This window comes from Sciurus carolinensis, chromosome 5 (assembly GCF_902686445.1).
Source record: "Sciurus carolinensis chromosome 5, mSciCar1.2, whole genome shotgun sequence".
NCBI lineage: Eukaryota > Metazoa > Chordata > Mammalia > Rodentia > Sciuridae > Sciurus > Sciurus carolinensis.
The window spans coordinates 127,496,945-127,510,742 of NC_062217.1; the positions used below are offsets into that span (position 1 = coordinate 127,496,945).

The following is a 13,798-nucleotide window of genomic DNA, read 5'->3' on the forward strand; positions in this document are numbered from 1 at the left end:
CTGGTAGAGAATTGATTTTTACCCTGTCTTGACTTCCACAGTCCCTGAAGTTCCTACACGCTCCCTGTTTCTCCTTCAAGGAGCCTGTTGCTATAGGAACCTGGCAGGTTGATTTAATTGTCTCTATTGGGATGCAGACACCTTTAGGCTTTTCCCATGCTGAAGAAGAGCCAGTCAAAAGGTTTTTCTGGTCATCTGGGATCTTGACAATGCTGCCAACAGGCACAGTCAGTCTTTCCATTCACTGAGCTTACAGGGTTGTTCTCCTGTCTTGGAAGTCGTACCCAGCTGGAGAAACTGACATGGGCAGAGAAGCATTGCGAAGCTCCTTCAGGCAATCCTTGTAATTTTTTTTTTTTGAAAAGACATAAGCCAAGGGGACAAAGATAAGTCGAAAAATAGTTAAGGGTATAAAAATCTCTAAGGTCAAATTACTTTCAAATACTTATTAAGCACCTATTATCAGGTTCTGGGTGGGTCACAATGTTAAATATTTAGAACAGAATTTGAAACTTCTCCCAGTTGTGGTAGAAATTTATATGCATAAGAACCCATTTGGACTGGCTTTGTGAAGGACTCTGGTAGCAGTCGTAAGGGATGTTGATGGTTCTAGGATTCTCAGGGTGCTGAAGCTGACAAGGCTTCCGTGTGCCTCCTATTCTACCAGCTTCCTTCACATTTACCTCTTTCAAAGAGTTAGAAGATTGGATTGAATGGCTTACACATCATTTCTCTTCTAGAATTGGGTATATCCTTGGGTTCCTAGATGTTGTTCTTTTTTAATGCATATACTTTCTCTGCAAGGAAATCTTTCACTCTTTCACTTTCTACTCTTACCTATTTGTTTATTTATTTTGGTGAGGAGGGGGTGAGGGAAGAGGTGCAATATGAGAAACTCATATGCCTCCTTCCTAAGTGAGCGATGTTGTCCTGAAAAAGGAAGGGGAAGTTTGGGGACAAATGGAAAACAATGACAATGAAGGAGTCTTCACTCTAATAAAGAAAGTATAATAAAGAAGTTTCAGCTAAAAAAAAAGAGAGAGAGAGAGAGAGAAGAAGCAATCATGATCCCTTTTCCATCATCAAATATATTATCATCCATATATGGTCATTTTTCAATTATCTACCAATGGGAATTGTGTGTCCAAAGTCCAAGGAAAACCCCCAAATTCCATCTCAGGTCATAGTCTGTTCCCATTCCAGTCCCAGTGCAATATCAACTCATCAGAGCTGCTGAAGAATTGTACATAGAATACATTTTGGATTTACTTCTATCTGCCCAATTTCTGGTTGGGATTTAACACAGCCAAAAGGCAGGTGGCAGGAGACTTGGGTAGTAGCAAGACCGAGTCATCAGTCTCAGTTAATGGGGTGTGCGCTCTCGAATTGACTGTACAGCTGACCAGTTTTAACTGTCACCATATCAATCGAACATAAAGGAGAACAATACTTTTGCCATTGATGACCCTCCTGGTTTAAATAAAAGGAGGAGAAAATATTAACAGAGAAGTAAGTTTGCCAAATGGAATAGCTGCGAATGTTTTCCAGAAAAGTTTATCCACTGGCATCGTCATTCGATTTGGTAGTTCTTGCCAAGATAAACACAGAGATGTGAACAGACTGATGGGGGCTGGGTTGGGGTGGTGGTAATGGGGGGGAGTGGAGGAAGCTGGGTTTCTCAATGGGAAAATGCTTTTGAACTTGGAGCAAGGTACCAAGGTGGGCAGGGAGGCCACGTGCAGATTTGAAGGCAAGCCAGATGGACAGAAGGTCCCCCCAAATTACCCAACCCCAAACCCAGGAACACCAAAACAAACTCTAAGGAATCTAGCCATAGCAGCAGCACAGCCTCATTGCGCTGAGCAATTAAGAAGGTGAAGGAAGAGAGAGAGGAGGGGGAAAGGAGGAGAGGGAAAAGGGCTGGGGGGAAAAAGCAAAACAAAATAAATAAAACCACAAACAGAACAATATAAATAAAAATAAACAAACCAATAACAGAATAAAAGTTGTAACTCCTTTTTTTTTTTTAATTTCACAAAAGTTTTCACAAGGACAACGTTATAGAAGAAAACCCCCAGCAGTGGCTAGGTCATGCAGAACCATTAATTGTCATACCTTGGCCCATTCTATTCATCCTTGTTGCACTTTAGAGAGAGAAGTAAGCTATGTGAGTTTTACAATGCTTTTAAACTGTCATATTTCCTGTTGAGCACTTTAACTGGCACATTCTTATAGTTATAAATGTTCTGAGGGTGTAACTTTATAACCTCCTTTGCAAAGAATGCATGAAGAGTTCTTCATGATCCCAAACTAGGGGATATGTATATATAGTTATATGTATATATATATATGTGTATATATATATATATAGTTATATATATATATAGTTATATATATAGTTATATATAAAGAGATAGTTATACGTAATATATAAATCAAAATATATAGGGATAAAATCATTTGAAAAAAAAAATTCTTCCACTCATAGTGCCTTTTAATATACATGTATACAGTTTTCCCCACCCTGTTGCTGGTTCGAATGCTGCTCTGCCCCTGTCTTTGGTGTGGGGGAGGTAGAGGTTCTGACTAAGCCTCACCATTTTGTCAGTAAAAGTGCTTGTCAATCCACACAGCAAGCAAATCTTAAAAACTATCATGCTGGGGGGGACAGGGGATCCAAAACCTAAACCCCAAACATTCACCATAAAAACACCTTTTCAGAGATGGTACAGTTGTGACATTTGTCCTCTTCTCCTTTCTACCCCTATTCTAGTCCATGGATTTTTTTTTTTAAGTAAACAACTCAAATAGGTTTATACCAGCCAAGAACCAGACTATCCATACAAGAATTTGGTTGTGGTAGAGTTGGCCAATTTTTAAGAACAACTCGGTTGCCTGAAGCATGATGTGCAAGCCTAAAACATCTGACAACTTTATGGAAGAAGAAGAGCATTTTTCTCCCCTTCTCCCATGCTTCCTGACTGTTTTTTAGAAAAGAAAGAAAACAAACAAACAAAAAATATAACTATACCAAAATGTGTTTGGCTCACTGTTGCACTCTTCTTATCCCCCATCTGCAATGACAAGGAGCAGCTCCCTGTTATTGTCACCCACCTGCCTAAGTGAATTGGCTATTAATGAAGTGGAGGATAAGGAATTTCTTGCCACCAGCTTGATGACTGGGGATAGCCAGCATCATGTAGCTGTGCCAACAACCGAAGGTGGCCACTGGCTTTTGTCTTTGTTGAGGCCACGGTGGCTTGATCCTTCAGCATCTTGATCTATTTAGTGTGTCAGTTCCTACAAAAAATATATCTGCTGCTGGGTTTGTCTCCCTCTGAATCCACTATCACCCCAGCCCTTGCTCCTACCTGGTATTGGGGCTCTTGCTAATCAAACAAAGGGGAGTAAAAAGGTCCCCTGAGAATGCATGGAAAAATACTTGCTCTTTCCTGAGCATTATTTATTCTGTACATAAGGTAAGTAATTCACCTTTTAAAAGATGTAAAAGTCCCAGGAAGGCAGTTTTTAATGACTTACATCTGATATTTATGATACATATGGCTTTTCATCCCAAATGTCAAAAGTGAAAGAAAAAAATAGCTATTCATATGGCAGCATAAGGAGACAGAATAACAATTTAATATGCAATCAAACCTTTTTCACTTAAATGACTAGAATTTGATACATCCACGAGTGGAATACTACTCTTTTCCTCCGTATTAACGTTAGAAACGTTCATATGAACTCCCAAAGGAAGCTGCTAGCTCTGGGACAAAAGCCCTTGGTGAGTAACTCAAAAACCTCCAATGCTCTCTTGCAAGAAGCAGGTGCTTAATAATCATCTACACAAACCATGACAGCTTTTCAGATGCTTCTCGATACTTCAGCCCAGAGAGTGGAAACGATCAATACATTTTCATTGCTTTTTGGTTGCTTGTTTCAAATAAACATGTGCTAACTTATTGTGTGTGTACAAAAAAAAAAAAAAAGAAAGAAAGAAAAAGAAAGATAAAAAAGAATGAGAGAACAAAAGGAAAACAAAAACCAAAAAAATCAAAACCCAAAGCACCCTGATAACCCTGATAAATCAGAATAAACTTTTCTTGTACATGAAATAAACTTGCTTTGCCTAACTGACTTTGATCACAAGTGCTCCTTTCTAATCTGTGAACTCATTCCTGCAGTGAGCTATTTATGTCTGGAGCATGCCTTTGGGTTATTTTTCCCCTAGAATCATAAATAACTTTTGGTCCGTCTGCTTATTTGCTGTTGTGCTCAAGGGTTTTATGGTGGTGAAATAAAAATGACAACCACATGCACACTATCATACATATGCAAATATGTGTAAAAAAAGGGGGGGAGGACTACAGGGGAAAACAGGGAAAGTTACTTTGTTGGAAACACCAACTGGGGAAATGAGTGGCAGATACAGTTTCACACACGGTGGCGGTGGATACACATATCAAAGCCGCTCTTCCTGCACGTACTTCTGTTTGTCCCGGGACTCCCTGGACTTGGGCCGGTTCTGCCGGTTTGCTGTGGACGGGATGGAGTGAACGGAGGAGCTCTTCTTGCTGGAGGACTGCGATGAGTGGGAGGAATGGGACAGGCTGGCCCGGGACTGGCCGGCGTTGTGGTCAAACTGCATTAAGCAGAAGATCAGGTCCGTCGGCACCAGCTCGAACTCATACGGGGGGTTGGTGATGACATACCTGGAGAGAAAAAGCAGAAATGTCACAGCCTGAGGGTGGTCTGGTGGAGAAATCCAGTCCCCGTGAGCCCGAAGTCCCTGCCTGCTGCTCAAGTTGACCAGAGGATCTGGGAGCTGTACTTGTAGCTGATCCAACACCTTCAAATCTGCTTCCAAGTTCAACTAAATTGTCCTGTTTAACTCTACAGAGGTGGCCATCCACAAGCCCAGGCAGACACCAAATTAGAGCTGGTAATGGAACAAAGTGGTGCTTCCTATGACCATGAAAAGTCAATTCACTTCTAATCCTGAGTAACCCAGCTACAGGAGAGGTCATAGACTGCACTGCAACTTTCATTCTAGAATTTCCTGGCAGTCTCAGGCATACTTCCCAGGAGCTTGCTCTTCCATTGCCCTAGACCATTCTCATCTTTGAAAAACCAACTTGGTGGGGAGTTTTACTGCAGAGAATATAAAACCCCTCTCTGCCTGTCAGCTCTGGTTCATTGCTCTCCTCGATTCCATCAGTCTTGTCCAGTCCACATCAGATATGACTACAATAATCCCTGCTTCCTCTACAGACGCGGTCTCAGACTGGGGTCCCCAGGCCAGGCAGATCAGCACCACCTGGAAACTACTGCAAAATGCAAATTCTTAAGCAACCCCACACAGATTTACTGAATCAGAGAGTGGGACCCAGTGATGTGTTCTTAATAAGCTCTGCAGGTGATTTTCGGGCTCCCTAAACCTTGGGAACCCATTTGGTCTGCCCCAGTTGTCAACTCTGGCTATATGCTATAATTCCTGGGCATTAAATATATATATATATATATATATATATATATATATATATATATAATAGGTACTTTAAAGTTTACATGTATTTATGTTTTCCTATAGTGAAGAGTAGATTTTGAAAGCTCTCCAGGTGAGTCTAAGATACAGAGTTGTGAAACAGCTCCACAGCATTCTTTCCTGGGGTATATTATGCAAACTCATTGATTTGGTTAATTCTAAGATGCACTCTAAATTTTTGCCCACTATGAATTTATTTTAATGCATATTATAAAAACAACTAGCACACCTAAACTGTTGTTTTTCTGCTGAAGGTGATAATATACACTCTTCTTTAAATTAAATATATAAAAGTTAAAAAATGAGTCACCTAAAAAATATATCAAGCAAACATACAGGATTCAAAGACACAACAAAGAAACTTTCTTAAACACAGGCAATGTGAAATGACTCTATATTAACTGCCAACAGAGGTGATTCCAGTAGGTCCAGTTTGGGGGAGATGCTTCTGATATTTGTATTTGGATGACAGAACTAGTTTACAAAACCTGAGTTCTTTCCACAATGTCTTCATATCCACTATTAATTAAGTAAAGAAAAATGTTTCTCATAACTTCCAAACCAAGTGTCAGATTTAATGTGGCAGGGTAATTTGCCCGTTGAGAGTATGTATGTAGTCCTTTGCCTACATGGTAGGGGACAGCGGAAGAGAGGGCACCTGTGTGTCTGTAAGGTGGGACAGCAGAGGGGGAGGACACTCACCTCTTCGTGCACTGACTAGGGGTGCTGAGGTGGGCATCTCTGAGCCGGTAAATTCCAAAACAAAGCATATTGTATGTTTTCAGAGCTTTGCAGAACAGATCACCATAACAACCACCATCCTGGGAGAACAGAGAGAAACATCATTTTTATGTGCTTGGAAGTTGAGGTCCAGAGGGGGAAAGCCTTTCCATAAAAGCTTGCTTTGTTGTCTCATGAGGTGGAAGGTCTGGGTCAATGGACTTTGGCTAAAGAAGTCACACAGTTGACCACCTACACCTGAAAAGGGTGACTGTCAGATCAAATAACAATGGGTTTTCTTGTGGGGTTCCTCCCATTTTTCCATTTGTAGCAATGGAGCTCTGGAGAGATTACGCCTCTCCCTTGAGGGTGTAAAGCTTGAAGGTCTCGATGTATGTTCAGCTAAGGAGAAGAAACCAGCTCTGCAAAACAGTCATTACGTTTTGCCCCAGCTCAGCCATGGCAACTGTGATTGGACCCCGTGTTGTCAAAACTGCCCGAGTGATAATGGAAATCACAGCGAGGAGAAAAGATCCCACCAGGTCCTATGGTGACAGACTCTTTCAGGTAAGAACTGTGTGAAAAGCACAATTTGCAGACCTCAGAGATGGCAAGGGGGAAGAGAATGTGTTTCCCCAGGAGCTGGAGGTCTGCCTGCGAAATAACTGGAATTCACAGTTGTAATCAGTTGGCAATCACCTTACCACGGCCTGGGGCCTGACTCGGAAAGTGAAAGCAAATGCTTTCACTAGGACACACTGGCTTCGGGCAGCCAGGTGGCTCCAGGTGGGCGTCACAGGAAGGACTCTGCGGAATGGCTTCACTTGGCAGAAGGGGACTGTTTTCATCCTTCCTATCTCTGGAATTTCCACAGGGACATCATATTAGAGAATCAAAGAGGGGTCCAATCTTACCATTGTTTAAAGTCTTCATCCTATTTTCCTATTTGAAGGTATCAGTAATGATAGGTAAAAAGCCACTTAGTTATGGTGAAAATGCCCTTTCAAAAAACAAATGAACAAACAAAAAACAGTCTAACATAAGTCCCAGCCCATAACCAAACTAAAATATAGTACAAGTAGAAATCGATGTTTCAGAAAAAAATAAAAAGGCTTTCCTTGACTCCTTTTCTGCTGTTCGACTTTCTGGGCAACACTGCTGATGCAGCAGGTTTATAGTTTCCTAAGACTGGTGACTCCAGCCACATCCATGGTGTTGGGCTAGGAAGAAGGTGGGGGCAGAGTGCGCACTCCTGCCAAAGTGGGCAATGCCAGCTGGCGCCTAGCATTCAAAGTAAGTGTTGGTCCCGTCGGTCACAGGGAGGGCAGGGCAGAAGGTGACAGGACCAGCCTAAGGAAGTACAAGACCTAGGTTTTGAATCAGAGGCGTTTAGGACTCACTTGAGACACTTTTTGGCCAGTGGGTCTGGATGCATGTGACTGCATTGGTGCTTTGAAAACCACCAGAGCCTGAGTCTCATCAGGTTGGGAGCTGGGCCTCCCTGTGTGCTATTAACATAGAGTCGGAGTTCAGTAGCCCTGCCTATGCTAGGATCCCGTGGGAAGGTTTCCTAGCTTTGGTGGCAGATTGGCATCACCTTGGGTAAGAAGATCCCAAAGGAAAGTACCAAAGAATGAGAAGCCCAATGGGTTCTGAAGCCAGTGTGCCTTGGTACAAATTCCTAACAGGGCCAGTCCTCAGGCTCTCTGGGGCCTCAGTTGCTTAGAGGGTGTAGCAATAGAACTTATATCAAAGGGTGGCCGTGAGGATTAAAATGAATTACTATGTATAACGTCCAGTGCTTGATACACAGTAAACCATAGGTCAACTCTTGAGTTATTTATGGCAGAAAAGAGAAAGATTCTTGGCTTGTCACTGTTTGACACCAAACTCCTTCACAAAGAGCTCTCTCCAAACACTGGGCTCAGGTGTCCTCTGGAATGTGAGCTCACCCCCAAATCTGCAAAGGGCCCATCCAGTAGAGCCAACTGGGCCACACGGCAGCGGTCCCTATTGGCCAGTGTCTGAGGGGTGCTATAGCCCCCTCGAAGCGCATTCTCCTCAGCAATCAGAGCCTCGAGCTCCGGCGTGGCCCCTCCAGTTACCAGGGTCCGTATTAGGGTGAGGATATTGTCATTGAAGTATGTCTGTGGAGAGAGGAGAGGGGAAGAGATCTTTAAGCAAACACCCTAAAGTCACAACAGCGGACATCCAAATCACAACTTCTCTTGGTATCTCCTCTTTAAAGTTCTGGCCTGTCTCTTCAGATAATTTTATGTGGGAAGTGAAAAGAGAACAGCCTCCAATCATTCCATTCTTTTTTTCTCCTCCTTGGGTCTACCAAGAGAGGCTGACTTTAAAAAACCAATTCAGAGGACTTTTATTAAAGGGCTAATGTCTGGATAATTGGTGTTTACCATAATTGGTGTTGGTAGGGATGCAAGCATTACCCTGCCTTTGCAATCTATGAGTCTGCTCTGGGACTCTGGGCTGTGTAATTAATACAGCTACCCAAGCTGCATTACCCAGAACTGCCTCTGAGGGCCTGTGCCCCAGGTACCAGAAGGGAGGCTGTCTCCTGCCAGAATGGCAAAGCTTCTTTCTGTGTAGAAAGGAGATGCCAAGAGAATCATTACTGCCACGTACTCAACAATTTATTCTATGCTTTGATAACAGTCTTACCCAGAAGTCTCTATCCATAAATAAGCCAGATAAATTTATGACGCGGTGAGTATTCTGGCATGTGTACTTAGGTTTTTGTTTTTAAAATAACCTCCATAGTCTGAAGCAAACTAGCTTATTAAAGAAGTTTCCCTCTAAGTGTACATTTGTCTCACATCTGAAATATAACAGGTCTGTTGGGAAGAGAACAATGGGAGTTTTAAAAAATTAATAGGATGTCAAATAAGAGAGCTTAAAAAGACATTTGTCACCCAGCCTAATTTGAGAAAAATCTCCGTTAAAGGTGTGCATTCCATTTTCCTGTGTAAGAAGAAATAAAATAGGCTAAATAAAATCAAAGCAAGTCTTGCCTGTGGCTTTTGAGGATCTACCAAGCTTTGAGAGCAGGTTAGGGAAGACAGATGTATTTTTACTCAACCAGCTTCTTGAAGAGTTTCCCCCTGCAGAGTGTAGTAGGGAAGAAACTAAGCAAGGACAAGTCCCCATTCCCTCTGAGCCGTGCCTGGTCCTATGTCTTGGGGGAGGTGGCCTAATCATTTTGGATTCCCTTGTTCTCATCCACAAAATAAGAATGATCATGAAGATCAAGTTTATATGCAAAGAATTCCATGAGGATTCTGAGCTAAGATTGTAGTTGCTGGGGGGTTAGAGTCATTTTCCTCATTGAAACACTCAAAAAATGCCCAGAGTGACACAAAATCCCAACTGCAAAGGGAACTAGCAGTTATACACAGCTTTCCAGGACCTAAGGAGAATGTATACTCAGAGTTCAGCTGTCCCGGGGGGTGGGCCAGCAGAACAAGGGTACCTAAAGTAGGAAATGCACCTGGGAGTGGTTAGGGGTCCCAGAGTGAAGCCATGGGTTTAATGTTGATTTTGCCTCTCAGAATCTTGTGTCCTCGAAAAGTTATTTAACACTTTTGGGCCTCAGTGTCAGGATCTGTAAAATGGAATGACTAAGGGGCTATAAGGACTATAACTGAATGCCCCCAAGGCACAGAGAAAAGGGCTCAGTGCACAGGAAGCGCTGGTGAATACTCTGAGCCTGGTATCAGAGAGGCAGGGCCTTTACTGATGAGAGGAACAGCCAACCTCATTCATAACCTTCTCTGGATTTTTCAATCTTTTCAGTTCTGGTTTTTGTTATAGGGGCTTCACAGGGGTGGGGGGTGGGGCCAAGGTCATTTCTTTCCACCCTTAAACCTGTACTTCTCAGTCTGCCTCCACTCTCAGGCTCCCTCTAGATTTGGGAATGGAAAAGCAAAGGTCCCTAAGGACAAGTCCTGGGAGCAGACATCAGCAGAAGGGGCGGCCAGAGCAGCACTCCAGTGGAGGTTGGTTAGGGAACACACGCGGACATTCCCCATAGATTCTGGGGGAAGTCCTCTTGCCTATGGTCAGATAACCCATCATTAGAAACAGGAGGCCAGTTCTCAGCCCTGAGTCCCACATTAAATAAGTGAAGCCTGGACATAGATCTTTGGCAAGGGTCTTTGTACTACAATTACCATTCTAGATCCAGACCCAGGGCAGTATTCCAACAGGATGTAAGGTGGATGGCAGACCACTTGTGTTATGGTCTGGATGTGAGGTGTCCCCTGGAAGCTCACCTGTGAGGCAATGCAAGAAGGTCTGGAGGAGAAATAATTGAGTAATAGCCTTAACATAATCAGTGAATCAGTCCCTGATGTGATTAATTGAGTGGTAACTGGAGGCAGGTGGGTGTGGTTGGAGGAAGTGGTTCACTGGGGTGTGGCTATATTTTGTATCTGGCCTGTGGAGTCCCTCTCTTTGCTTTCTGATCATGATGAGACCACTTCCCTCTGTCACACTCTTCCACCATAATGTTCTGCCTCACTTTGATCCCTGAGGAATGGAACCAGCTTCCTTGGACTAAGACCTTTGAAACCGTGAGCCCTCAAATAAACTTCTCCTCCTTTAAAATTGTTCTGGTCAGATCTTTTAGTCACAGTAGCGGAAAAGCTAACTAAAACAACTTGCAACCATGAATACAGAACAACTGACCTCTTCTTGCTCAAAAATAGAGAAAAAAAAATTTAGCCAAAATAAATAGATTTCAAAAGGGAACCATAGTGTTCAAGGTATGAAGGAGAAGCATCATTTTGTCTGACTAACTAGTTACTGGAAGAAATAAAAGAGAAACTCAGGAAGCATCTATTTTAAAATAAAAATTAAAACTTTAAAATATAAAGCATATATAACAAGAAACAAAAGCTAAAATGACAAGAAAACTGACTTCATACATCTTATCCAGGTTTTTTTTGTATAAGATAGTAAGATTAAATTGGATGGAAGAAGTAGTTGAAAGAATTCAATACCCTTTCATAATAAATATTCTCAACAAACTAGAAGACAACTTCATGAAGGGCATGTATGAAAAACCCACACGTACTTAGTAATGAAAGACTCTATGCTTTCCTCTTAAGATGAGGAACAAGACAAAAATCTGATCTAATTATTTCTAGTCAACATTGTCCCAGAAGTTCTAGTTAGGGTTGGAAAAAAATAAAAGGTATTTGTCCTGGAAAAGAAGTAGTAAAATCATCTCTATTCATAATGACCTAATATTGTATATAGAAAGTCCTAAGGAATCCACTAAAAATTATTATAGATAAGAAAAGAGTCCAACAAGATTCCAGGATACAAAACCAATACACAAAATATCAAATGCATTTCTATACATTATCAATGAACAATATGAGAATGAAAGTAAGAAAACATGTTCATTTAGAGCAGCATCAAAAAGAATGTAACATGTAGGAAAAAATTCATCTAAAGAGGTACAAAACTGGTATACTGAAGTGATAAAATATTACTGAAAGAAATTAAAGAAGATCTAAGAAGTAGAAAAGCATTCCATGTTCATGGATTGACATAATATTATTAAGAAAGCAATGATTCTCAGGCAGTGTACAAAATGAATGCAATCCCTACCAAAATCCCAGAGAACAGTTTTCATGGAAATGGAAGAGCTGATTCTAAAATTCAATGGAATTTCAAGAGATATAAAATATCCAAAGCAATCTTGTAAAAACAACAACAATAACAACATAAAAACAAAGTTGGAGGCCTCACAATTCCTGGTTTCAAAATATACTATAAAACTTCAATAAGTAACACAGCATGATACTGGCATAAGGAAAAAACACAACCAATGGAATAAATTTGAGAGTCAAGAAATGAAGTCATTCCACTATGGTGAAATGATTTTCAATTAGGATGCCAAGACCCTTCAATGGAGAAAGAACATAAATTCTTAAACAAATGGTATTGCAACAACTGAGTATCCACATAAAGAAGAGTAAAGCTGTATTTCCCACCAAAGGCAAAAAGCAACTCCAGATGGATCAAAACCTAGAGGTAATAGCTAAAACTATAACATTCTTAGAATAAAACTGGCAAATCTTTATGACCCCTGATTTGGCAACAGTTTCTTAGATAGGACACCAAAAACCTAAGCTACAAAAGAAAAATATATAAACTGACTTCACAAATGTTTTAAATATGCTCTTTGAAGGACACTATATACAAAGTGAGAAGACAATGAAAGGATGAGAGAACATTTTTATAAAGATCCAGAATCCAGCATTAAAAATTCTCTTATAACCCAACAACAAAAAGACAATCCAATTGTAGAAATGGGCAAAGACTTAAATAAACTTTCTCCAAAAACAGATACTCAACAACTTTGAAAAGTGGCTCTACATTACTAGTTATCTCTAGTTGTCAAATGCAAGCTGAAATAAAAATGAGATATTATTTTTCACTAGGATGGCTGTAATAAAAAAGACAGATAATAGCAAGAATTGGTGAAGATGTGGGGAAACTGGAACCCTCCTACACTGCTATTGGGAATGTTAAATGGTATAGCCACACTGGACAACAGTTTGGGAATTCCACAGATGGTTAAACACTGAATCACCATGTGACCCAGCAACTCCACTTGAATGTACACAGCCAAGAGAAATGAAAATATGTGTCCGTACAAAAACTTCTACAGTGATATTCATAGCAGCATTATTTATGATGGCTAAAACATGGAAGCAAAAAAATGTCCATCAGCTAATGAGTGCATAAGGAAAATGTATCAATGCGATGAATGCTATTCTGCCATATAAAGAAATGAAGTACTAATGTATGCTATGATATAGATGGCCCTTGAAAACATTATACTAAGGAAGATTGCATTTATATGAAATGTCCAGAAGAGGGCACTCTATAGAGATAGGTTATTGATTAGTGTTTGGGTGGAATAGAGTAGTATAGAGAAAGGAGGAAAGATTTTCTTTCAAAGAAAATACCTACATCTGTACCAGGTGAATATTTGAATTTAAAAAATTAAATGAAGAACAAAAGAGACCCAAAACAATGTTGTAAGAAAAAAAAGTGAAAAATTAGGCTAGCCTGAGGCTCTTCCAGAAAACATAGAGGAATACCAACTGAGATTGAAAGGACACCTTTATTCCAAGAATTCTACATGCAGTTAAATTGCCAATATTTTTGTAAAGGCAATAGAAATATTTTTGAATTTTTGAGTACTTAAGCATTTGTTGACTTTTTGTTAAAAAAATACTTAGAAACAAAAAAGGCTTCCTTAGAAATGATTTAAAATTTTTAATTTAAAAAATGAGATAATTTGGTTTTAAAATAGTGGTGAAATAAATTGGAATATGAGATTTTAAAAACCTGCTTGTATTATTAAGACAATAAATGCAAAGATTAAAATTTATTCTTGAAAGAAAAAATATATGACATAAAAATGATCTATTAGTATAGTATTATTAAAATTATTTTGGGGCTGGGGATATAGCTCAGTTGGTAGCTTGC

The 13,798-nt window shown here is 40.4% G+C and overlaps 1 protein-coding gene across 27 annotated transcripts in view; it reads right to left on the bottom strand.

Annotated features, from left to right (window-relative positions):
* Kcnma1 (potassium calcium-activated channel subfamily M alpha 1) overlaps window positions 1-13,798 on the bottom strand; it is a 723,575-nt gene that overhangs the window by 12,971 nt on the left and 696,806 nt on the right. For 13 of the 27 annotated variants that reach the window (XM_047552144.1, XM_047552143.1, XM_047552160.1 and 10 more), the window contains 3 exons: window positions 8,221-8,415; window positions 6,251-6,369; window positions 4,491-4,715 (listed from right to left, as the gene is read on the bottom strand). In XM_047552144.1, coding sequence (XP_047408100.1) covers window positions 4,491-4,715; window positions 6,251-6,369; window positions 8,221-8,415 — 539 coding nt within the window. Of the gene's footprint in view, window positions 1-2,115; window positions 2,145-4,029; window positions 4,716-6,250; window positions 6,370-8,220; window positions 8,416-13,798 lie in introns of those variants that run through there. The other 14 variants (XM_047552140.1, XM_047552139.1, XM_047552148.1 and 11 more) reach the window with 2 other exon arrangements.